Here is a 26,516-nt window from a genome sequence, read left to right on the forward strand (position 1 = left end):
TATTTTATATAAATTTAAATTAAATATAAATAAAATTATCATATACATTAATGATTGAACACATATTCAATATATAAACAAATTTTTATCATTACACTAATAATAATTAATAAATATTTTTATATAAATTATTTTCTTTTATCAATATAGTGTATATAAATAAGATTATTAATTAAATTATATCACAAATTAATTTAATATTTTAAATACGTAATCTTTACTAGTAGCAAACAAAGCAAACCGACAAATCTCTTCATAGGTTGAGAAAATTAATGAAAATACTTTATTGGAACAATACTTTAGTTTGAGACAGAGGTGCAGCAGCTACTCAGTTTGCTCTAGGCTAGACTTAGAAGTTAAAATTTTCAATACCAAACCAGCGTAGGCTCATTTACTGTTTAATATATAAAAATAATATTATATTTTTATAATTAAATTTAAATATTTTTTATTATCTTTAAGTAATAAAACAGGTGAATTGGGTGGCTGGGCATCCACCTACAGTCAAATGTAAATTTAATTCAATTCATCAACATTTCTAGTTTGAGAATTCATTTAAAATATTTTGAAATTGAAAGATTAATTTAAAATTTTGATTTATAGTTTAGGGAGGTATGATGAAATTAAACATTTTATTTCTATCTAATTTTAGTAAATTACACTGTCACTAAATTATTAGTAAATTTATATTTTAGTCACACAATTTTAAAAAGTTACAAAATGGTTACCGAACTATTCAAATGTTTTCATTTAAGTTATCATACTGTTAAAATCGCTATTATATGACCTTTGTTCTCACTGCTTGCTCCAATCTAAATCTTTTCTTCTCTTGTACAGTTCGGGTTTTTTTTTCATGAAACAACATCGAGGATCACAAATTTATGAACTAAAATCAAACAACTTTTTTATCCAATCCTCCGTGTTGAATGTTAGATCGACTTGGATCCAAAGTATATCGATGGGTATTAATCTACCGTACCAATCATCAAATCGTCACTTAAAACTTACTAGTCAAACTTTTTAACCTAATAATCTAATGACTTAAAAAATAATTTTCGAATAATTTAATATTTAAATGAAATTCTCCTTCTTCTTTTTTAATAAGTTACCAAAATCTAAACTTTGGGCTAGTTTGCACATCTAATTTTCACGGTCTTAACATTTTCTCCATGGATAACACATTTTTTTAATTTCATTTTCATAGTATAATACATAAACAGGGAAAAAAACATTAAAAAAAAAAATCTGTGGAAGCAGAGTGTGAAAATAGGTAGGTCCAAGTAGGGCAGAGCTCAGAAACGCAAAAGGCGTCTTCTCTTCCACCAACTTGTTGGCCTTCTTCTTTCCTTTCATCTTTCTTTCCTTTTCAGAAAAAAAAAATGGAAAAAGAGGAGAAAATCAATGTTAATATCGATGAAACCCTAACAGAAACAGAGAATGAAGAACATGTTGAAGATGAAAAAGAAAGACTTGATGCTAACCTTCCACCTGAGGAATTTCCAAACGAGTTCCAATGTTGCGTTTGCTTGTAAGTTCCTTTTCCATTCCCTCCTCCTCCTTTTCATTTTCATTTCCTTTAATTACAGCTTATATTATTGATTTTCTTTTCTCTTCTTCATGTGTATGTATTTATATATTGACGATTTATTTAGCATGATTGTTTCGAGTTTATCATCAAATTATGTGATCTCTGAGAATAATCTTATTCGAAGGATAGTTTAATTGTAAATTTTAGAATTTTAGGAATTATATTTATAACTGCAAACTCTAGGGTTATATATATCTGATTATATGTTGAATTTAGGTTTAGAAAGTAGGAATTGGAGCTATTAAGTTATCGAGGTTCGAAACATTGACTGTGCTATGTATTAAGTTGTTTTGTCCCTCTTTTTGTTAGATAAGTTTTAGAAGAAAAAGAACTTAAATAAAGCTCAATCTTAGCGGGTTTTTGGTGCCTCTAACTTTAATCTCAGCTTTATTTATTGGTTTAAGCATGTTGTGAATTCTTTGAAGGTTGAAAACTGGAGCTTTCTTTTAAGCGATGAATCTCAGTATAACGATAAGCTTGTCAAAACCAATATTCCACATCTGGCTGTCTTCTAACTGTAGCAACCTTATGGTTGTCTAATGGCTTATTTGTAATCATTTGCAGAAAGTGTGCCTATCCGGGAACTTGTGAAATTTGACAAAAATGTGGATAATGTCCTTTTCTATGGGAACTTGTTTGCTTCATTACTCTGTTCCTTTATTTCTTGTAATACCAACATATATAAATCATAATTCGCATTATGCTTGTCAATTCTTTTCAAGTCAAGTTTTTGGGTAGTTTATGAGCAAATAAGAATCATAATACCCATCAGTGATCCGAAGTTAATAGCTACATTGTTCTGGTTCTTCATTTTTCTCAAAGTACCGTATCTGACATCTGTGTCTGACGAATATTTGGACATGAGTATGGGATATGACCCTTCTAGGACCCTCCAAATAAATGAAAAATCTTAGAAAATTTTTAACATATTTTGTCTGACGCTCACATCTAGTAACTTAGGTTAATAGTTTAGTCACAAATCCTATATGGTATATGACTTCTTACAATTTGTGTGTACTTTGTGGTTATTAGTTTGTTGGAGCTCTATTTCCTTGGATACCTTCTCAAGGTGATTTCCTTTTGTGTTCCAGGGAACTCCTTTACAAGCCTGTTGTATTAGGTAAGAAGGCAAAATGCTCGACTAACTTCTGATAAGTAATTTTACCTGTAAGCCACCTTTACTTTCCATATTTGCAGCCTGTGGCCACATGTCATGCTTCTGGTGTGTCTATAATGCAATGAATCATGTTTATCAGTCAAATTGCCCCATTTGTCGGTGCCCATTCAATCATTTCCCAAGTGTCTGCCAATTGCTGCACTTTTTGCTTCTGAAGTTGTATCCTATAGCCTATAAGAGAAGGGAAAGGCAAGTCCAAGGTACCGTTGTTTCTTCTTTCTCATTTTCTTTAAATTCTCAAAAATCTGTTAACAAATTATAAGTTTGGCGGAAAAAGGTTTGTTTCTATCATCTTTTAGTCAATGACCCAACTCTTCTGAAAATTTTATTGAAGTTCTTAATTCTCAGATGGTGGAGAAGTGTTTAGTTTTCTTATGAAATTGATCTCTTCTACTAATGGTAAATATTAACACTGGTGAAATCCAACTTTGCTTTAGAATACCAAAGATACTTATGCTTTCAATTATGCGAATTATGAACTAGTTGCATAATACTAATATGCTCCAGTAAGATCTGAGGAAATCTGTAAGATGCTTGGAAGAAAAACTTTTAATCGTGTTGCTGAGTTCCACTGAAAGATTTGTGATAAAGAAATTCACATATTAGAATGACTTTGCTACCAAAAACCAGGGAGAAGATATTAGCATGCTGACTAAAGATTTTTATTATTATAAGATGGGAAAACTTTTCTTCACAGATGTTGTGATCAGTTTCATTAATTACTTTGGTGCTTGCTCATTTGAACCCCCCCTCCCCCCAAGAAAGAAACTTCCCCACGTTGGAAAATGATGATGCTTTGTGTTTTCTTTATTTTTTTTTATGTCCTTTTCTTGTTTCCTTGTGCAGAAGAAGAGAATGAAGCTGGCCGATTCTCACTTCAATTTGATAAAAATTTAGTTGAACCAATGCCTTGTGAGAATTCAGATATTTTCGGGAATAACCAAAACCAGCCTCATCTTGAAATGGACATTCATTCAGAAAGTTGTTCTAAGGATCAGGAATCTTCCTCATCCAGAGATTCACTAAAAATGACCATGCAGGATGAAAATGGTATAGCAAATAAACCAACGACATCTTCAAAGGACCCTGAAGTTTCTAGAAATGAACCCAACGAAGGAAAGAGTTGGATCCAAAATGAGTTTGAGCATAAAGATCAAAAGGTTTCTATTGCCGATTTACTCTGTGCTGCATGCAAGAGGCTGCTTTTGCGACCAGTTGTTCTCAATTGTGGCCATGGTAGTATATATTCATTTTATCTGTTGTCCCAAAAGCCAAAGGGTTAGAGGATATTGTTGTTGATCATTTACTTTAGTTTCTTCTTTGTTGCAGTATATTGTGAATCTTGTTTTCTTATTCCAAAAGATGAAAACCTTAGGTGTCAAGTCTGTAAAAGCTTGCAACCAAATGGATTTCCTAGTGTTTGTTTAATTCTGGAGCAATTCTTGGAGGAGCACTTTCCTGAAGAATATACAGAAAGACAGAGGACTTTACTCAAAGAACACAGTTGTGAGCATCTTACTCTCAGAATCATTGATGATGTTTATCTCATTTATTTTGACCATCAATTGAATTAGGCTATTTGGATCATTTTCACTTTGCTTTCATGTCCTGTGAAAAGATAGAATTTAAACCCTATATTCTTTTCTCTTGGTTTCTTTTGGGGACTTTATCAAGAGCTAAATAATTATAAGAAAATGGGGTGGAAAAGCTAAATATTTAATTAACACCTGAAGCTGCTTGGGTTGTTCTTGGCTTTCTCTCTCCCCTCAAATGCTTATGCATCTGCAGACACTCAAAATACTCTTATGCTTTAATTGAATCTTTCTTGATGAAAAAAAAAATTGTCTTCTGTTTCATGCATTGTTAACCTGACAAGACAACTATGTGTGTTTTAAAGTACTTCCTCTGTTGGTGACACTCCCCACAGGCTTGAGCTTCATAGATCATTTTGATTAATTAAGTTTTACCACCTTGTTTTCAATTTAACTCATTTCTGCCATTAAACTTGGGCTCAGGTTCAATACAAGCTCAACGAGATGCAAAGCGGTCAGCAGCATCAATGTCCATGGATTTCTACTCATCATGGTTTCTTGGCAATGGGCCAAAAGTTCATATCGGAGTGGGCTGTGATTATTGTGGGGTAAGTTTTCAGTAATTAGTACTAAATTAGCGTAATAGGCTTTCCAATATTGTATTCCTTTTATTTAGTTCATTATTGATATGATAACTACAGCATCTCTTTTTGGCTTTTGCACCAAAAAAAGTAAAAATAATAATAATAACCTTTTGTTAGAAATTTATTTCATCATACTACTAGAGTATGCGAAACATACTATAACTGATTTTTGAGAAAGGAAAAGAAAATCCCTATGTCCCCTTTCTCCCTCTACTTACATGCTTGATATTGTAATTACAGGTTGAGATCTAGAAATGGTTATTATTATCATAGCCTATGGTTTTATTAGCATTTATATTCCTATCATGCTCACCAATTTAAAGCTAAAGCTCTTTTAGGTTAAGTCCTTGTTTGTTTGTTTTATATCCCGCGGTTGGAGAAATTTCTTCTGTCATTTTCGATGCCACCACAAAGTGGATGGTGGGTGATGCTTCGATTTGTAATCGCACACTGTTATGTCCTGTTGTTGGCAGACACGTTTAATGAATATGCCAATTTCTTACAATTTGTTGCAGATGACTCCAATAATAGGGGAGAGATACAGATGCAAAGACTGCGTGGAGAAAATAGGTTTTGACCTATGCGAATCATGCTACAAAGCTCCGGCTAAGATCCCTGGTCGATTTAATCAGCAGCATAAACCCGAGCATCAATTAGAAATTGAACAGCCTTTAAGCCTAAGTGAATTTATATCCAGGCTGACCTCGGAACAATCCGATGATGATATCTCAGATGCACCTGGACATACCGATGATGCTTCACATATGCCTATGTTGTCAGCCAGTGTTCAACAAGATGAAGGTGATGGTTCTCAAGACCCTGAAGATGTTTCTCCTTCTCTGATTTTATCAGTTGATGTGTCATTGGATCAAGAGGATGACTCTGATGATCCAAATGATAATATTTCATCAGATACGATAAATCAAGGGTTTAATCCTGTTAATTCATGCAATTACTCTTAGAGAGTATGCATAAAAAAAGTTTAGGGCTGGAATTTATGTATTTATAATTTCTTCCCCCCCCCCCTTCCTTTTTTTCCTAACCACAGAAAAAACAGTTGTGTAATTCATAATCCGTAATGGTGATAAAATTATTGCTTAGATTTTATACTTCAATACTTTGAAAAGCATGATTTTACTTTTATCTATATCACTTTTTCATATTGGTATTCAAGGTTTATTTTTATAATTTTGAAGTCCCATATCATCGGATTTAAACTAAATTTATTGCTGACGATTTAATTATTTAATTATAATTATTGATATAAATTCAATACCCAATACCATTTTTCGAATGCAACACACATGGAAGGAAAACGAATTGGATAGCATTATACATTAATCTTTAAAAATACAATATTTTTCATTTAATTAAGGTGTTAAAAAATAAAGTTTAAATCATTAATATTTTTGAGGTGCTAAGATTAAAATATTATCGTTTTTTTAAATCCAAAAGTTAAAATATTACCATCTAAGAAAAGCTTCATATATTATTTTTTTCAACAAACAAAATAATTGCCTTGCTAGCTCAATTGGTTGCAACTTTTTGTTACTAACACAAAGGCGAACCTGCCGGACAAATAAGTTATTATTTATTTTTTTATCTGTAAGTTGCACGCAAATGTTACCGCGTGATTTCCAAAACAAACGTCGTTAATTCCTAGGCGTCTAATGGGGTAATTTCAAAATAGTCACCTTTGTTTGCTTCAAATTACATTTTAGTCACTTATGTTTGAAATGTTACATTTTAGTCATTTACGTTATCGTTTTTGTTACAAAATAGTCACTGAATTGTTAACGACTATTAATGGTGTAGCGGCAATCTGATATGACCCATTATTTCATCATATCAGACTAAAATTTTAGATCAAATCACACAACTAATCCCTATATTTTTATTTTTAAAACAATTTAAATTTTTTTCTTTTATTTCTTTACTCTTTACTCCTTTGATTTTTTCTCTTCTCATATTCTTCACTACATAATATGTGTCTAAAAGTTGGAGGTTAAATGTTAAAATTAAAATTTTAATCAAATGTCAATTCATCACTGCAAAATAATTTTTATTTTATTCAAAGTAAGAAAATTTAATAAAGCTATTTGATTTTCCTCTTTTTTTCGTCCTCTTCCCCCTTTATTCCTTTTTTTTTCCTTTGAATCTTACAATTCATGTCTTCTCACCTCATAATCCCTCGTTTTTCCTTTTAGTTTCTTAGAAATTTTTGTAGGGTTTTCCTTAGTTGGGCATGTAAGGATATGTTACTTACAACTTTTTTTTTTCATTCTTTTTCTTGTTTGAATCTTGTGTTATCTCATCTTTATTCATCAAATTAGTGTCATATAAAACATTAATTTGATCTTACCAGATGCTTAGCTTTCCCAGCGTAGATTTTATAGTTTTTGTAGTCTTAGCATTTAATCTAGATTCATGTTATTGCTTGCTTACTTATTTCTCTTATTTCAACTTTGAGTTTTTATTACTGTTCAAGATTAACTTAAGAATTTTTGTTGTGTGTAATTATTAATTTCACTCTAAATTTTCTTTAGCCCCAAAACATGGGGTCTAGTACACCAATTAAATTTAAAATCTGTTAAATTTTAACATGATTCATTCAACTGTAGAAAAAAATGAGTACATATCTCAACACCCCCAAAACTGAAAATTTGTCTGAAGATGGTGAGGATGATGGGGTTAAAATTTTAATTTTAACCTTTTAACATTTAGACACAATATTCTGCAATGAAGAGTATTAGAAGAGAGAAAAATAAAGGAGAAAAAATAAATAAAAAGAGAAATTTAAATTGTTCAAAAAAATAAAAGTATAGGGACTAGTTGTATAATTTAATCTAAAATTTTAATTTGATATGATGAAATAACGGGCTACGTCAGATTGCGGTTACACCATTAACAGCCGTTAACAACTCAGTGACTATTTCATAACAAAACGATAGCGTAAGTAACTAAAACATAACATTTCAAACATAAGTGACTAAAATGTAACCTGAAGTAAATAAAAGTGACTATTTCGGTAGTTTACCCGTCTAAAACCCACTTCAAATTTAACCCTACCAAAACAAAAACCGGTTTCTTCTATTTCACACTCTTGATTTTTTCCCGAGAAAATAAAAACAAACAGAAAATAACTCTTTTCCAGATGGGAAAGCCACGATTGTTGGATCTTGAGAACCATTTTGCGTTTTATGGGGCATATCACAGTAACCCAATTAACATTTTGATACATACTTTATTTGTCTGGCCGATATTTTTCACATCTCTTATACTTTCCTACTTCACCCCAGCTTTCTGTGATCTTTCTCAATCTGGGATTTTTCCTTCTGGATTTAATTATGCTTTGGTTCTCAATTATGGATCTGCTTTTTCTATTTTCCTAGGCTTGTTTTATGTAGTTTTGGATAAGAAAGCTGGGTCTTTGGCCGCTTTGCTGTGCTTAGCTTGCTGGGTTGGAGCTAGTTTCATCGCTGCAAAACTTGGCTATTCTCTGGCCTGGAAGGTAAATTTTTGTTCTTTTGTTGTAAAGTATCAGCCTTGGTTTGATTCAATGATTGGAATTTTCTGAATGAATTGTCATTGTGGTAGATTGATTTCTTGGGTTTTGCATATTAAGTTCCGTGTTGGAATCTTTGTACTTGTCGGAAACCTTTTCTTATGGAAATTAGAGAGAGACATTACCGAACTGTTGAGTACGACACTTCGAAGATTTCTCTCGAATGAGTCTGCACCTTGAGCTAACCTGCTCTTTGAAACCCCTCACTTCACTCACCGAGGTATATGTCCCTTAGTTTCCAACAAAATCAGCATGTTTCGGGCCAATTCCAAACCTCAATGCTCTCGAGCTCCCTATTTCTTTATCGCAGAATGAGTTCACCGATGAGTTCCTTTAAGTTCAGCCATCGACTCTACGATTTTGATTTATTGTTTAATGACTTCCTTGGTGAAATTCTCGTTAATAGTAAACCGGTTGGCACATTTGTTATAGTCACCAAAATCCCCATTAACCTAAAATATTGAGGCTTTGTTTAGCTTGAATGCAGCTTTGTTTCTCTCATTGGAGAAACGTAAGAGCATTTCCATGGTGCTGTTAATGTCATGTTGATACCCAACTATTGAAGCTACAACCCCAACCTCATTGCACTGTTAACAGAAACCCGATCAAACCCCAAATTTTCAACGCTATTGATCAACCAAAATAAGCCCATTATCTTCAATAGAAAACGTTTTAGGTGAAGTTTCTGTTCTCACTTTGGTTTCTTAAGGGCTTATTCATTCTTCTGAGTCTGTGCCTGCTACAAACTTATAATTAAGGAACCCAAATTTTCTTGCATTTTGCTTCACTTTCTGGCTAGCCAAACAACCTACAAAACAAAATTCCACCCCTTTCCTTTTCTTAGCCCTCCCCCATGATAAAAATAACAAAAAAAATTTTCACCTCAAATCTTTATTCACAAAAAATATTGGAAGCACATGGCTCGAGGCCTGCAAAATCTGCTTGTGCACAAGTGAATCACACTCAGGTTTTGCTTAAATGGAAATAGCAAAGAAAGGAAAGTGGAGACTTTGAGTGGGAAATGAAGCGTTTAACAAAATTTGGAGAAGCTGAAAGAAGAGAAATCGAGTTGAAGAATTAGAAATGCTTCATCGAGGGATGGATTGGTTGTGGGTGGTGGTGGAAGGCGAAGAAAACATGGATTATACTCAAATCAAAACAGCTAATCGAAGAGTAACTTTTCGTACAAAAGGAATAGTTACTTGTTATGTTGAAGAACTTGTCTATATTGCTTCTCGGATTGCAAACATAATTTTAACCTTTTATGTTTTCAGTTATGTACATTCGGTTATCCACTTTTGCCAAACATGGTTTTCCTTTCATTTCAAATCGTAACTCCATACTTTTCTGTTCAGGTTGTGCTGGTATCTCAATTGCTTTGTTGGACAGGACAGTTTCTTGGCCATGGAATTTTTGAGGTGAGCAATGTTGTAACCTGTACAATTTTTTTTTTTTTTGCTTTAATCATCTTTTCTCGACTCTTTTAAAACCACTTGCTTATATTCGTCATAGAAACGAGCACCCGCGCTGTTGGACAATCTTGTTCAAGCTTTACTAATGGCTCCTTTCTTTGTTTTGCTCGAGGTAGGGCGAAGTACCTTTCATGTTCCTTCATGCAAAGTTATAAACAGTGAGATTTGAGCTTTTGATTTGGTACAGGTTCTTCAATCATTATTCGGATACGAACCATATCCTGGTTTTCAGATGCGCGTAAATGCAAAGATCAAAGCCGAAATCGAGGAGTGGCAGGACAAGAAACAGAAAAAGGTTTCTTAGGTTACATTGTTGTAAGCTGTATGTTTGGTAACGAGTAAATTTAGGTTTAAGTATAATGTACTGTTGTGGTATAAGTGTTGTAAGGCAACATTGCATGGATTTTAATTATCCGTGAAAGCATTGCTATGAATTGAACAATATTTTGGTGTCTGGAGTAGGACCAGAGATGTAGTATATAATTATAATGCATTTATGTAGGTAATTTTAAATATCCATTCTAGACTGAGTTTGTGTTCTGAGTCATTTGGATAGACATTAACTTTTTTCTTTCACGTCGAGTGTGTGTGTGTGAGTGTCCTATTCTAATACAGATGATGACAGTATCATAAATAATTTATGGATCTTGAAAAAATGGAAGATCCAATGAGTTCAATTTTCAATCCAATTTCTTAAATTTTTTTTAATTAGTACTTACGTGACCCCAAATATATATCAACTTCAATCATAATAGGGAGGTTTTACACTCTGGATCGTAAACCCAAATTCGATCAAATTTATACAACATTTTGCTTTGATGCAAGTAGGTTGAGTTAGGTTAGGTGAAATGGGTTTGATTTTAAAAAGTGGGTGTTAGTTCAAATTGATTTTATTTTAAAATGTTCAAGTCTAAGCCCGAACTCAATTCAAAAAAATTTATTTAAATTTAACTATAAAAGTATATAAATATAATCTTATTTTATATTTTTATTATTATTTCTAAATAGTAAATTGTCCAAACTAGATCGGAAATATAAACTCAAATCTGATTCAAAGTGGGTAAATTTGATTAATAAATATCTCTAGATACAATTTAGGTCAAATGTTTGCTATTAGGCATGTACTTTGCATAAGTTGTGGATTTAATATGCGCACTTTAATTTGATCAATTTTAGTCTTTGTATTTCTCAAATTTTGACAATTTAACCTGACAAAACAGTAGCAGTTAAATACTTTAGGTTAAAAATTACTATAGTCATGTATTATGTGTAGAGTTAGAGATTTAGTTCATGTTCTCTAACAGGATCATTCTTAGTCATTATATATTTTTTTTTCGGATTTCAAAATTTTAGTCTTATGTAAACGAAGAAAGTTAAATCTATTGACTGGACTTTCTGTAAATAATATGCGGATATGACAAGCTGACATGGCATTACACATTTGATAATATGTTTGACGCATCAAATTTTAAAAACAATAAAACTTAACTTGATGAATTTAATAATTGCCGTTTGGTTAGGACTAAAATTTAAAGATTCTAAAAATACAGGGATTAAAAATAACTAAATTAAAATACAAATACTAAATCCATGACTTATCCAAAGTACAGGGTCTACTAGCATAATTGACCTGCAGTTATGGCTACTCTACTCTAATTTCTTGAACATTATGTAATTGCTATTGGGATTATTGTCGGTGCTTGTTTATAAGGACACGGTGAGAAATTAACATACGACCAAATCCAACACATGGAAAAACATTTTTTATTTTATTTATTAGATTAATAAATTCAACCATTTAAAATTAAAGTTTGGTTTGGTGGTTAACAAAATGGGGAAAGATGGATTAGGTTGTAAAATTAATAAATCAAAAGGAATGATAAATACAATTAAACCTTTTAAATATGATAACCCTGTATTTATTTCTAAATAATTTACATTATACTTATTTTATGATATTTTAGAAATTCGCAAGTACTGGAGAAGTGGTTTGTGTATATGATCAAGTCAGGTAGGAGAATATAAGAAACTTGATCCACTTGCACTCCAGCTTTAACCCAAGGAACCCTAATTGTCATATTCAATCATGTTTTTTCACTCTCCCCCCAACTGGGTTCAACTAATGATTCCTTTGCTTTTAGTGCATGATGGTGATGGATATAAATTTTCAATTGAGATAATTAATTTCTTAAAGTAAAAACCCATTATTATTATTATTAAGACAATTGACAAGGTTTAGGGAAATGATGTTTCTTTAATTGCAGTTCTATTATATTATATTTATAAGTCAATTGGGATTAGTGAAAAGCTTCAAAACAAAGCAAAAACTTGGCGTCTTCACGTGCGCCCCTGTTTCAAATTTAATGTCAATTTCTATTTTGCAGATTTAGCACTTATATTTTAATTTCATCAACTTTTGTCTTTGTATTTTGTCGATTTTGAAAATTTAGTCCATGGTTTTCGACCGAATCATTTTTAGTTGTTATATTTTTTGAATTTCAAAATTTTAGTTTTAATATAAACTACATTCGTTAAATCTATTAAATTTTTTTAGTAATATGTGAAGATGACAATCCGACATGGCATTACACGATAATATGTTTGACACGTCAAATTTTGAAAATAATAAAACTTAACTTAATGAATCTAATAGTATCCATTTAGTTTGGACTAAATTTTAAAATTCTAAAAGTACATGGATTGAAAATGACTAAATTAAAATATAGGTACTAAATCGATAACTTATTCAAAGTACAGGGCCTAATTATAGGATTTGACCTAAAATTAAATTTGATTATTTTGAAGACAACAATATTATTTAGTCTAACTTATTTGCATTTTGCTGCTTTATTATCATTTGTCAATAAAATATTGTAACTTTTATGAAAATTTTGTAATATGAGATATAAAAGAGATTTAAATATGTTTCTTCTCCTTTATTCATTTTCTCCCTTCCAACAATTTTCTCCTTTTTTTTTCTTTTATTCACTTCACTTTAGTTTGCATGTCTATTTTGTGAATATTATTGGTATCTTCATGGGTTGTAATGGACAAACATCAATACTTATCACCATCGAACCTACACTGATCACCAACATTTTCTCTTGAAAAGTGCATTGGTCGTAGATACTTAAATAGCGACTCTTTGTTGTCTTATTAATTTATTTTTGTTTTGAGGGTATTTTAGAATAATAAATTATTTCACAAATCTATTTTGACCCGTCTAATCTTTAAGTTTAATGTGTTTTGTGTTATTTCCCATCGATTGACAAATCTTCCCATTTTCTTATAAAAAATGGCGGAAGCTTTTTGTCTTGTCCTGTACAAGTTTTAGTCTTTGTTTATGTAAGTAATCTTGCTTTTGCAATTATTTTAGTGATAAATTTGTTGACATCCTCTCCAATTTGTTAGATGTTCGATTCTTTTGTTAATTTTGCTGTCGCTTTGGACCCTCTGAGATTGGTTAGCGTGACTTAAACTCAAGCTACACTTAAGGCAGTAAACACCTTTAACCATCAGGCTATCACACGAGATTTAGGAATTGTTACCAACACTTTTGTTATTATGGATGTTAGAAGTATAACACATATGATTCGCTCATGTAGTTTTTAGTTTCATATTTCTTTGTTAGTAAATATGATAAAATATCATTAATTTAATGTTTAAATTATAAACTAAAAAATAATTACAACTAATTTAGTGGTTAAAACATGTTAAAAATTACATATTATTTAGGGTTAAATTATTATTTGGGCCTTGAATTATAATTATTTTTACATTGGGACTTGAACTTTTTATTGATTCAAGTTAGGTCTTAAATTTGACAATTATTCTCATATTAGGACCTGAACTAGCAATTGTTCTCACATTAAGGCTTTAACTTTTTTTTGTCCAAGTTAGTTTCTGATATTGGTAATTGTTCCCATGTTAAGGCCTAAGCTTGACGATTGTTCCCACATTGAGGTATGAACTTTAGGATTTTCAAGGAAATATCAATGATTAATTTGGATGAAAAAAAGTTCAAGCCTCAATGTGGGAATAATTATTAAGTTCAGTGTCTAACTTGAACAAAAAAAAAATTAGGCCTCAGTGTGGAAACGATTGCCAAGTTTAGAGTCTAACTTGAACCCCAAAAAAGTTCAAACCCTAATATGAGAATAATTGTCAAGTTCAAGTCCTAAAAAATGATTGAACCCTATTTTTATTTTAAAAATAAAATAACATTATTATTTAATGAACTTATAATATAACTACTCTATTTACATTCCCTCTTCATATATCAAAACAATAAAGATAAAAAAAAAATATGAACTTGCATTTTGCTCATCCTTTAAATATTATACAAATACAATTTTTTAGAATGTTATATCTATTTTATTTAGGTAAACTACATTTATGGTCACTTTTATTTCCTCATATTACATTTTAGTCACTTATGTTTGAGATATTACGTTTTAGTCACTTACGTTATCGTGTTGTAATATTTTAGTCACTGAATAATTAATTACCATTAAATATGTAACGTTAAACTGATGTGGCACGTTAAATTATTATTTAAAATAAAAATTTTAAATTAAATTATTAAATTGATTCCAATATTTGTTTCGTTTTCATTAATTTAATTTTTTTGTACAAATGTTTGACCTATCAACTTATGGGTGTGAGTTGCACGCGCTCCACAAAAAGGGCGTGGAGTGTGTGGGAATTAGGAGTCCTCGTTGTCATAATTTTGGGGCTTTGGGCTTTTGAAATTTTTTTAATAATTATGAACGAAAAGAAAAGAAAAAAAGTTGAAAGTAGCGCGTGAAGGAAAGATTTTGGACTTGGGATGGGGACAGAATCCCGTGAAAGAGAGGGAACGACCATTATTGCTTCACTGATTTTAATTGTTTTTTACCATATCACACGTCTGGGTTAATTGATATGAATTAATTAAATTATTATATTATTTTTATCATTTTTAATTATTTATTTAATTAGCTCAAACTAATTAAGAATTAGTGATTTTGGTGGTTTGATGGCTGATTTAGTTCTAAAAATATTAATTTTTTATTTACTCTCTAATTATTTATGGTTAATTTTTTTACATCAAATGTCGAATTTAAAATAACTTGAACTTAATTCAAATATCCCAGATTGAACCTACTCAAACCCGCTCGATTGTTACCTCTATTATTAATCATACAATCATTAGTTATACAAATTTAATCAAATGAATTATAATTAATTTTACATTCAATGATCCAATTGAGTCGTTTCCTACAAGTGTAATGACAATATGTGCATTTGCATTTACCTAATTATGAACGTAACCGAATGATTTATACTATTAATCATATAATAATTAATTATACTATTAATAAAAATAAACTTTGTTGGTTCAATTCCTTAAACATTTGCGTGAAGATTGTGAGGGTGACCTCCAAAAGACCACTAACACGTGATTGAGCCTTGCAAAAATTATTTTAAATGCCAAAAAAATTAGAAAGAAAAAGAAAATAATAAAGCAATATCTATACATAATTTTGAATTTTTATTCAATTTTCAAGCAAGAAAAAAATCAATGGAAAAAATATGTCATTAAAGTTTCTCTGCATGGTTCATTGCTCAAGCAATTTAACGTATAGTATGATAACATGTTATCTCAAGTTTGAAGTTCATAAAATAAATGTTTTAGATTTATTTTAAAATCCAAAAATCACACCGTAATCGACACCCAAAATTAAAGGACAAAATGCACTTTTTTTTACATTACTCGGGGTTTTTTAGTTACTTTATGAAAATTTTTGTATTAAAAGTTTAATTGTATTCAACTCTATTTATTTAAAAAAGATAAATTAGTCATTATATATTAGATCAAAGAGTAAATTGATTATTTCTATTAAAATTTTCATCTATATTTTACTATTAAAACTTGACATGGCTGATAAAAATAACCAAATAGTTTCACATGGCATGCCACGTGTTCCTCATTTTGATGTATAACGACTAATTTTTAACAATAGAATTTGATGAAATTTTTAATAGAAAGACAAATTTGCTCTTTGATCTAACGTATAAGGATAAATTTAATCCTTTTTTTATACAGGGGGCAAAATGCAATATGATTCTTAGTGCAAAGACCTCTATGGTACTTTTACCGTCTTTTTGGTCTTATTGTAATTTTATTTATTTACTTATACAATGTACAGGGTAATTTTATCCAGAAGAATGATAATTATAATTATGATTATAGATTGTATAATTCAAATAATTACAATAAAAGTCAAAAGTTACAATACTAATAATAACAATATTGATATACCTCCTTTGGCCTAAGCCACACGGCATTGTAAGCCGCCTGTGGAGCACCCACGAACACCCTTTTGCTCACCACTAACTGGCTAGTCACCAGGAGACCAGTAGCATGAAAGGCTTGATTCCGACTAACCTCCCATTTTCCTGAAATGGATCCTGGTTGATCATAAACCTCTGGTTTTCCCCGAATGGATTCTTTCGAGCATCCAACTATTCATTTTGGAAGGATCTCGGCCACTAGTCCCTCAGGACATCCACCCTTTTATTGAAAATGTGATTCTTTAAGCCACCACAACTCAAAATGAATGACAGAATATGTCTTATTATAGACATCCTTCCCGTGCATTCCACAATAATGATCTAATAACAAGACCGCCATGTTACCACTACCAAGCACAGGACCTCCCTTATACATATATACCTATTGACACGATGAAGAGGGGGATTGACTCTCCAAAATTCTAGCCTCCACATTGTCCTTTGCATCCTTAGCTTCCTTGCTCACTTATCACCTCTAGCTCTCATTTTTCGACACTATCACATTCACCTCCATAATTCCTCCCTTGTTGATTCCCTAATATCAACAAATATATTTCCCATACAATAACAATATATTTAAACTTAAACCAAAATGTATTTATAATCATAGTAAATAATTTACATAAGTCCAAATTTCAAACTTAACAATACCTTTCTTTTTCTTTTTTCTTTTTTCTTTTTTTTTAATGAAAAATTAGATCAAAGCTCATTTTTCCCTTATCAATATCATTAAGCAATACTTCATTAAAAATATTTTTATTTTAACATTTTTAAGAGAAATATTATATTTAGTTTTATTTAAAATGATAATAATTTTAGAAACACATCTAATACAAAGAAACATCCTATGTAACATATCTAATAAATTGCCATTTGTTATCGTATAAAATTGACATGTATAATTATTAATTAATTAAAAATAATTAAGGATTTAGAATCAATTAATTTAAAAATACTAAATATTCATCATACATTAATTATCTAATAAACATATCTTTTAATAATACTATATTTTCTTTCTTCTCCGACCAAAATTTTTTTATGACAATTATATTTTAAAACGTATTAAAAGACAATTTAGTTTTCCATATTAATTATGGTCTACATCATAATTTAAAAAGACATTTTAATTATGACCTACGGTCTTTTGAAGATAAGCTTAGAAAATTAAGCTATCACTAATCTTAATGAAAATTATCATCAATCACTAGTGACGATCTAGCATCTTCTTCAAGCCAGCATCTCACATAATGCGAAGAATCTTCCAGAATAATCAGTTTTTAAATTATATGATTTATTTCTTCAAATTCATATTATTCCCAAAATTTAATCCCTAATATACATATTTAACCAAAATAAGTAAAAATCGTGATTTTAAAAATAAAATTATTCTATCACATACAATTATAATTTTAGTAAATTATTTTTCAAGACATAATCTTAATGAATTTTATGTATATAAAGTGTGTTCAATTGAACGCACTTTCACTTTCTCTATTCTAAAAACAGTCTATTTCTCTAATTAAAATTTAAAATGACCTAAAGTCTTAATAAAAAAATTAGCATATTCTACTAATTTAACCCAATAAAATACAAAAATCTTTATTAATCTTAAGTGAATATTTGAAAAGAAAAATAAAATCAAAATGTACTTTCCACGTGGCCACTGAAAAAAGGTATCCAAAGCTTAATGTTCTTCACGCATCTCGCGAGATGATGAGATATAGGTTTTCATTTGTAAAATAAAACTACAGTCTAACTCCAGATTATTTCTCGGCATAATTTGTAATATTAAAACCTAAAAATAACTATGGAAAATAAAATTCAAAATTGTTGCTTTTTTAATAAAGATAATTTTTTGAAAAAAAAACAAATTTACATATGTGCTAACGTGATAATTTTAACAATTCCAAACTTTTATACTTTTACTAGTAAAAGGTAAAAATTTCACTAATAAATTATTAAATAATTATTATATTAATTTTATTAAATATTAAAAGTTATTTTTATAATGTGCTAAATAATTTATTTAATATACTAAAATTTCAATATTATAAACGACGTCAGGTGTTTTATTTATTTAATTGGTGTATCAAATAATAATCTTAATCAAATTTATTAAATATTTCAAATGAGTGATTATGTGTTAAATTAAATACATAATTTAGATCATATTTAAATTAGTTCACAAAATTTTAAATTTATCTAAATAAAAAATAAATAAATGACCTTTTTTTTTTAAAAAAAATTTTATAACAAACAACTGTTTACCCATTTTCTTTATTTGTTTTTTCTTTTTTCGTTTCCCTCTTCTCTCTCTGGCTTTGAGAAATCTCAAGTTTTCAGCTTCCTTTCCTTCAAAAACCCAAAACCCTTGAAGCGAAATTTTCAAACCCCAAAATCCCAAAATGGGGAAGTACATTAGGAAGGCCAAAACGGCAGGGGGAGTTGCCGTAATGGATGTCTCGCAGGCTTCCCTCGGTGTTCGGACCCGAGCCAAAACCCTCGCACTTCAACGCCAGAAATCGTCGACTTCTCCGGCTACGGTTGCTTCGGCTCCGGCTTCAGGAGACGGCTCGTATCTACAGCTTCGGAGTCGACGGTTAGAGAAGCCGCCGCTTGTGGTGCACCACCATGATTCGAAGAGGCACAAGCAGCAGCAACAGCAACAACAGGGGTGTAAGAAGGATAACTTTGGACAGAATCCTAACCCTAGCTCGAATTCTAGGGTTCGAGTGGGTAGCGAAAAGAAAAAGAAAGGTGAAGTTGGAAGCCAAGACACTGTGCAAGAAGACAATGGAAATGATAATATTATTAACTACAGCAATCTTAACAACGATAATAATAATGAAAGCAATGATTTTGGTGGTGTTGAAACTTCTTTTGGAGAAAATGTTTTGGATATTGAAGCTAGAGAGAGGTTGGTTCATTTCTTCTCTCTTTTTATTTCTTTTTTATTATTTTTCGCATTGGATTTGGAATTTTGGGTTTTAATTTTTTCTATTGGAGCTTTCATTTTAATTGCTTATTCCTTTTAAGGAAAAACCTCTCGTGGCTGTTCGATTTTCTTTTATTGGGAAACAATACAGAGTTTTGATGTGAACAACACTTAATTTTATTTTATTTTTTTTAATTTTAGAACCCAGGAAAAGTAGAAACTTTTACTTCAACTGAGTTCTTGAGTATGTAGTTTTAGGAAGAATTTTAAGTATTTTGGACTATATTTCATGTATTTTTGTTAGACCATGCATTTACCCCCTTGCCTTTGATGGCTTGGACACTTAGGTTCCCCACAAAACATGAAAAAAATTAAAAAGAAACCTTAATTCATGTAGGGATTCTGCTATAATAAAATATATTCTAACTAATAGGATTTCTTGCTTTGCTACTATGGGTTTTTTTTGAGTCATTCCAACTTCTTTTTGTTTATAGGCTGATTGAGCTCTGGGTTCTAATTTAGTTCTATTTTCCCCCCAAGTTTTTTGCAGTGCTTTTTTCTAGCAAGGTTTAGAAATTATCTTTATGATATAAGATTCCCTTGAATCAATTGCTTAGAAGAAGTATTCTTTGTTTGTGTGAAATTGTTGCAATTTTATCTCTGATCTGTTTCTGTAGTCTTTCCCTTGCAGAGAAATTAAGTCACTCGACTTATATCCTTTATTGCCTCACAAGCAAAACTTGGCTATTAATTGTTCTTGCTGTTTTGGGTGCTTCTGCATTTTGATATTTTGAATTTGATGGAAGCAAGTAGTTGTATTGTGGTAGAAACCCTTGTTTCTGAAATAAAATTATGCCATTACCAGCTATGTTACTGGGACTTGGTGTAAGTGTCGGATATGAATTAATTTATGTGCATTGTATATATATTTGTTCAATTTATTCTTAGCTTTTTCATGTATTTGGAAAATCATATCTTCGTATCTTATAGACCCATATCCATATGTTGGACAAGGGTGTCATACAAAAGTATTTCAAGAAAAATGAAGAGCCTGAAGAATATAGATTACCAGCCTTCCCTTGTCACTCGCAACTTTTTCTGTTTTGTTAATATAATTGATTCCTGCCCCATTTTTTTCCCTTTCATTTAAACTTATTATGCTTTTAAAAACTTGGGTTTGTCTAATTCTGTGGTGATATATATTAAATATCTTTAGGCCCTTCCATTTAGGTATTTGTAGGCATCTATGCTGCTAAATTATTCTAATGGAAAGAAACAAAACTATTTCGTGTTTGCCAACTGAGTATTAACTGGAGTTGCGGGTTTGATGTAACGTTCCTCCAATTTAATTAGTTAGGGTTTTTTTTTTTTGGGGGGCATGGGTAGTTTAGGAAATGTACAAAAAAAAAAACCATTTTGTGTTTGTTTTCTTTTTTTCATAGGGATAAATGTTCAATTTGAGCTTATCTCTTTGGAAGGTGTCTAATTTACCTTAATTTTCCAAACTTGAGCATAGGATATTCTGACAAGAGCCTTTAGTTAGTGGATGTCAAATCTGATCATGTGGAGATTCTAATAACCAGAAGATTTGTTTTTGTGACTCTTCTTTGCTTGATACTTTTCAAGTTTGCTGCTTTGCTTTTGCTTTTTACTATTTGCTTGATTAAGCCAAATTACTATGATAAATTTTATTTAGTTTCAGTTGTCACCCCTCTTCACCCCCCCCCACATTTTTTTTTCCAGAAAGGGCTCTGTCGGTTAAATTTGACTCCATGTGTATCGAATGAAGTGAACTCCATGTATTTGTAAAGCCTTTTCTGCTGAAATACTGGTAAATGAAGCATGTCCATGTAGAAACAAAATACAAAACAAAATGAAAATGGTGGAAAATCTTTCATTTCACCCCCTTTGGTTGCAGAGCCATTTTGCTTGAATGTTTGACAGAAAGAGTCTCTTGTTTTTATCGTACACTGAAATGCTTAAACATTTTGAGCTTTATTCTTCAGATGATTGGTATGGTCTGGCTGTCCATTCTAGGTTGTTTCTTTTTTCGGGAGGGGGGTATTGTAAAACTGAAAAAGGGAAAAGTTAATTCCTTTTGTACTGGCATCCTGGAAATGAGTGTTTTTGTGTAGATTCTCTCTCTTTTCATTAACTGATAGCTATTGTGGTGCAGGGGCACTAGGGAATCAACTCCATGCAGCTTGATAAGGGACCCAGACAGTATAAGAACCCCGGGTTCAACTACTAGGCCAACCAGATCAGCCGAGACTAACCAAAGAGTACAGAATTCAACGCGGCGACACATCCCAACATCACATGAAATGGATGAGTTCTTTACTCTTGCAGAAGTAGACCAGCAAAGACAATTCATCGAGAAGTATGGTTGTTGGAAACTTCTGCAGAAACTCTTTAGTATACTGTGGTTTATGATCTGATTAAAGATGTGGGGTTATTTGCAGGTACAACTTTGATCCAGTTAAAGATAAGCCACTTCCAGGACGTTATCAGTGGGAGAAAGTGGACCCCTAGACACCATTAGTGTTCCATCAGCACTTAAATATTTCCTACTAAATTATCAGTTGATCTTTAAGTTAGGTAGTTTTAGCTAGTAGGAATTAGCCTTAGTTGTAAAGGTGACGGTTTTATTTCCATTTTCCATCACCCTTAACTGTTAAAAAGAAAAAAAAATGTGTCGACTAATGGTCTGTAACATAACGGTAACGAGTTACAAGAAAGAAAAAAAAAGAGTCTAACAGATCATCTTGAGAAGGGAAGGGAAGGAAGGTGTGGGTTTAGAGTTTAGGAAGTTTTAGGGTCAGTTGATCTGGTACAGAATTTCTTTGTATTTTCCTCCCCTTGTTTGTCTATACTTGTAATGATGGAACTTTGAGACACTCTTTGGACTAAACATGATCCCTTTCCTCCTATCTTTTTGTCTTCTTTTTCTTTTTTGCACTTTAGTCGTTTCATGAACTCAAAGATGATGATGATGCAGCCCGTAGGGAACAATGTTGTTTCATTGAGGCGTGACTGACTGCTTCCATGGGGTAATCTTTCCTTTTAAATGGCTTTAACCCATTTCAGGTACATGCTTCTATGGGAGAATTGGTTAATTAAAGAAGCTCAAAAATGGAGGACAAAGGTTACACGATTCAAAGGGGTATGTTTTAATCTTTTCTTATTTGCTATGCTCTATTTTAATCATCAATAATCATTGCCATAGTTAAATTTGCACATTTAGACGGATTAATAAGATATCCATTTACTTATTTTATTATTAATAAATTTGAGTATTTATATTTATTTACATAAAATTGTTAAAAATGATCCCTTTAACTGAAATCACATTTTATTAAGATCATTGCACAAAAGACCCTTTATCGGATTAAACACAAATTAATAAAATCAGTCAAATTTATGTCGAAGAAAATGTCGATTATGTCGCAAATGGAGGAAGAAAGGGTAATGGTTTTTATTTAATTAAAAGAAATCAAATGAAGACAAATTTCAAAATATTTAATTCAAAGAAATTATGAGGAGTTAATGGGGGGTTGAGGGTGATAGTGGAGGTGGGTGTTATTGCTGAAGTCTCATTGGATCAAACTGAAAGAATATTCAATTCCCAATGATTTTATTTTCCATTGTTTCCAAAGTAATTAAATGAAGAGGGTGGGCTTTTCATCTTTAAAATTCACAACTTTCCACTGGAAATTGATTGTCACTGCCAACGTAAAACAAAAACAAAGCTTCCTTCCACGTGTAATAGGAATTCAACACCGACACTCACTTCACGATGTAAATTATATTTATAAAAAAATATTATTCAATTTTTAAATAGTCCTTATAAAACCAGATAAAAACAAAAACATCATTATAATATTTATTATCTTTTATTTTTTTTTTTAACTTTTTCTTGCTTGATAGAATATAATTTCAAACTCATATAACCCAACCCGTAGATCAAATCTTGGTATTGAGTATGAATGAACTTACTTTAACCAATAGTATAAATTAATTATATTTATAATATTATTTTTATTTATGTAATATGTATCAAATTTTCATATAATAATCCAAATTATGGTTTTCATCTAAAATTCTTTGATTAAATTCAAAGTTTTATTTAAAAATATCAAATGGTTGACCTATGAAATGTAAAAGAATTTTAGATGTTTATTGATATTGGGAAAGGTTTGGGTCATTGGATTTAATATTTGTTGGACTTTTACTTGTAACTGTCAACAGTAAAATCCTTCAAAATAAATTACAGAGAATCGAAAGTAGCTTTAATGGAGCCTCTGCCACACATTTGCATAACTCTGCCATTTTCTCACACATAAAAGCATTCTAATCATTTCTTGAAATAAATATGAATATATTACCACATAACAAAAAATAATCTTCAAATTACAATGTAGTATGGAGAGGTGAATCTTGAGGACCAAACCTGTATATTGTATTTTCCACTCTAATTTTTTTTAAATATTTATGTTTGACTTTATATATATATATATATATGTGAGTATAAATATTAAACGCATGCTTATATTTGTCACTCATATTTTAATATAGTAAGTAGCAATCGAAAATAGACTTAATATTTGCACTCAAAACAAATATTCTATCTCCGTTATGGTCGTGTTTGAAATGTTAATATTGTTAAAATAGGTGGTTGCTAATTACCAAGTATAGTAGATTGTTTAAATAGAAGTGATGATTACTCACTATGATAAAGCAATAATACAGAGGATTGTTTACACAGTTCGGTTTTCCTTTGTTTGTGGAGCCTAACTCAGTGAGTAAAACTACTATCTTTAATCCCAACACAACAATTTATTTAAGTTTTATCACACCTGCAGCATTGTTTTTGTATCCGAAGATCTAGATCAATCACCTCTAAGTTCTCAACTTAGGCAATAAACAAAACTTGTTTACTCTCTCAAATGTACTCTCAAGATACGTTCCACTATGAATAGATAAGTGCTCTCAATACTAAGTTTTGAAACTTATATAAGTCTCGAATATATAGAAGTTCAAGACTTACTAACATACTAGAGATTAATTTTAATCCAATCTCCTATAAAATGGTAGCTAAAATAGCAAGATACGATATATTAATAAAGACCAATATAGAGTGGAATGTTGGAGATATGTCTTCAATGGGATCTCAATTCAATCTCTACAATTTAAGGAATCTGATTGCTTGATCCCATTCAATTTAATCTTCAAGATAAGGTTCTTCAAATAAATTGATCTTCATAATTGGGTTTATTTGAAGCTCAAATATTTTATTTCAAAAATTGACAACTTCAAATATGACAAGTCACAACATGTCTCAATGTTAGGTATAATAGCCACTTCTGTTGGCACTTTGACAGCCACATCAAATTCACTTGCTTCAACAAGCTTTAATTTTTTTTTAACAAAAATCAACTCTTGTTGAATCGAGTGGTAAAACATTCGAGACAATGCAGAATCCCAATTTTAGCATAAAAGAGTAATTTTGTTCATTCAATCTCTTAAAACCAAGGTCACCATTAATAAGTAGCTAACAACAAGTATCTCACTTAACAAGAGCAGTTTTATGATTACCATCATTCAAACCTCACACAAAATTTCTTTCACGTTAACTGGATCGAGAGAATATTGTCTGAAATAGCTAAAGGAATACTGTATCACAACCATTGAGTTTCTTTCCAATTTTATTAATTTATGAACTGATAAATATCTTTAACGACTCTAACGAAATAAATGAACTATTTGAAAAAAAAATAAAGTCTTTTAAGAGTTTATTTTATACTTTGAGTAGTAACTGAACTAATCGATAACCCTATCAACCAATTTTACTTTGTCCAAATCGACCTTACAAAAAAGAATTAAACCATGTGCGGAAAAGAGAGGAGAGATCAAATGTCCTCTTCTTGAAATATTATGCAGTGCCGCTTTACTACTACTATTTTCCAACCTCACCAAGCCGGAGTAAGCAAGGTGAGAGAGGATTCCCTTATCGAATGCCTTTGCTTGTCTTGAACCCCTCTATAAATGATTGGTCACTTGAATCAGTCGTTGTGGTATCCCCAACTTCTTGCAAAGTATCTTCCAAAAAGTCACGCCTTACACGATCATAGGTCTTCTCCACCAAATCCATCTTAATAGCTATCTACCTTATTTTGCCATTTTGAGTTCTTTTAAAGTGAATCACTTCTTGGGATGGTTTCTTACATGTTTATCAAACACAAGTTATCCAAAAGGACAACTGTTTATAGGGGTGTAAATAAGACACTGATGCTATTAAGTGATTTGTGTTTGACTCAAAAAAATTGGAACTTAATTTGGTAATTATCGAGTCAAGTTTGAGTAGCTCAAGCTATCAGTCAAGTTGAATTCAAGCATAGTAATATTTGACTCGACCAGCTCGCAAACATTACTAAGCTTTTCATATTTTTATTTTATTAAATTACGACATTACCCTTAAAGTATATTATTAACACTAAGCTTAATCATTGAGCCAAGTTCGAGCTTGAGTACAAAAATTGATAAACAAACTTATTATATCTTGAACTGAACTTGAACTTAAAAACAGATATTCGATCGAGCTCGAGTTGAACATCGAACTCCAAATTTCAAATCGAGTTCAAAATTGACAATATTCAAACTCGACTCGACTCAATTACACCCTAATTATTTACCTTCACCACAAATCCTATGTCTTATAAAATACCTAAATCTCTATAAACCAAAGTTTTGACCTAAATTCCTTCATCTTCGTAATCCAATAATAAATTTAACCATTCACATCATTACATTTTAAAGGAATAGCTAAAATCATATCATTCTCATTGTAAAAAAATTATTACATTGTCCTTATAATTATATTTTTTAGGTTAAAGGAAAATAATTCAAACCTTTGATTAAAAAATTCACTTCTATAATTTTAGAAAATAACCATTTATCTGTAAAATATGATAAAAAATACACTAATCCCTCATATTTCTTTATTAAATATTTGCAAATAAATGGGTAACTTTACCCTATATTAATTTATCATTTTATATTTATTTTATCGTCTTCAATCTTTACATTTAATAGTTTTCAATTAAAAATAATAAAATATAAGTAATCATAAAATAAATAAATTATTATTAAATTAAACTATAAATTGCATTATATTCTAATATAATCATATATTAAACATTATATTTCTCAATTATAATTACAAAAACGCATTCAAAATTGAATTGATAATAATAATATCTAGAGA

The 26,516-nt window shown here is 30.6% G+C and overlaps 3 protein-coding genes across 5 annotated transcripts; all 3 read left to right on the forward strand.

Moving 5' to 3' along the window:
• The first annotated feature begins 1,239 nt into the window (after positions 1 to 1,239).
• LOC105800363 (E3 ubiquitin-protein ligase PRT1) lies at positions 1,240 to 6,056 on the forward strand. 2 transcript variants are annotated; one of them, XM_012631450.2, is made up of 7 exons: positions 1,240 to 1,528; positions 2,680 to 2,708; positions 2,786 to 2,965; positions 3,612 to 4,001; positions 4,095 to 4,271; positions 4,781 to 4,905; positions 5,457 to 6,056. In XM_012631450.2, the coding sequence occupies exons 1-7, from the start codon at positions 1,380 to 1,382 to the stop codon at positions 5,901 to 5,903; spliced, it is 1,497 nt and encodes a 498-aa protein (XP_012486904.1). In that variant the 5' UTR covers positions 1,240 to 1,379; the 3' UTR covers positions 5,904 to 6,056. The 2 variants fall into 2 exon arrangements, with proteins under 2 accessions (XP_012486904.1, XP_012486905.1); XM_012631451.2 differs by having other exon boundaries at positions 1,341 to 1,528; positions 2,621 to 2,708.
• Positions 6,057 to 8,016: 1,960 nt separating this feature from the next.
• On the forward strand, positions 8,017 to 10,495 carry LOC105800367 (2-hydroxy-palmitic acid dioxygenase MPO1). 2 transcript variants are annotated; one of them, XM_052620390.1, is made up of 4 exons: positions 8,017 to 8,452; positions 9,862 to 9,924; positions 10,019 to 10,090; positions 10,211 to 10,495. In XM_052620390.1, the coding sequence occupies exons 1-4, from the start codon at positions 8,096 to 8,098 to the stop codon at positions 10,280 to 10,282; spliced, it is 564 nt and encodes a 187-aa protein (XP_052476350.1). In that variant the 5' UTR covers positions 8,017 to 8,095; the 3' UTR covers positions 10,283 to 10,495. The 2 variants fall into 2 exon arrangements, with proteins under 2 accessions (XP_052476350.1, XP_012486909.1); XM_012631455.2 differs by having other exon boundaries at positions 8,022 to 8,452; positions 10,166 to 10,495.
• Positions 10,496 to 18,594: 8,099 nt separating this feature from the next.
• Positions 18,595 to 22,182, forward strand: LOC105800365 (cyclin-dependent kinase inhibitor 5). The gene is made up of 3 exons (XM_012631453.2): positions 18,595 to 19,234; positions 21,429 to 21,632; positions 21,715 to 22,182. Exons 1-3 carry the CDS (start codon positions 18,723 to 18,725, stop codon positions 21,782 to 21,784), a joined length of 786 nt encoding a protein of 261 aa, XP_012486907.1. The 5' UTR covers positions 18,595 to 18,722; the 3' UTR covers positions 21,785 to 22,182.
• Positions 22,183 to 26,516: the final 4,334 nt, after the last annotated feature.

This window comes from Gossypium raimondii, chromosome 9 (assembly GCF_025698545.1).
Source record: "Gossypium raimondii isolate GPD5lz chromosome 9, ASM2569854v1, whole genome shotgun sequence".
Classification (NCBI taxonomy): domain Eukaryota; kingdom Viridiplantae; phylum Streptophyta; class Magnoliopsida; order Malvales; family Malvaceae; genus Gossypium; species Gossypium raimondii.

Excerpts from the sequence above, each read along its gene's own strand:
- LOC105800365 (XM_012631453.2), top strand. The coding sequence starts at position 18,723 with ATGGGGAAGTACATTAGGAAGGCCAAAACGGCAGGGGGAGTTGCCGTA. Across the intron at positions 19,235-21,428 it reads GATATTGAAGCTAGAGAGAG|GGGCACTAGGGAATCAACTC; the intron begins GTTGGTTCATTT and ends ATTGTGGTGCAG. Across the intron at positions 21,633-21,714 it reads CAAAGACAATTCATCGAGAA|GTACAACTTTGATCCAGTTA; the intron begins GTATGGTTGTTG and ends GGTTATTTGCAG.
- LOC105800363 (XM_012631450.2), top strand. The coding sequence starts at position 1,380 with ATGGAAAAAGAGGAGAAAATCAATGTTAATATCGATGAAACCCTAACA. Across the intron at positions 4,002-4,094 it reads TGTTCTCAATTGTGGCCATG|TATATTGTGAATCTTGTTTT; the intron begins GTAGTATATATT and ends TCTTTGTTGCAG. Across the intron at positions 4,272-4,780 it reads TTTACTCAAAGAACACAGTT|GTTCAATACAAGCTCAACGA; the intron begins GTGAGCATCTTA and ends ACTTGGGCTCAG.
- LOC105800367 (XM_012631455.2), top strand. The coding sequence starts at position 8,096 with ATGGGAAAGCCACGATTGTTGGATCTTGAGAACCATTTTGCGTTTTAT. Across the intron at positions 8,453-9,861 it reads GCTATTCTCTGGCCTGGAAG|GTTGTGCTGGTATCTCAATT; the intron begins GTAAATTTTTGT and ends TTTTCTGTTCAG. Across the intron at positions 9,925-10,018 it reads TTGGCCATGGAATTTTTGAG|AAACGAGCACCCGCGCTGTT; the intron begins GTGAGCAATGTT and ends TATTCGTCATAG.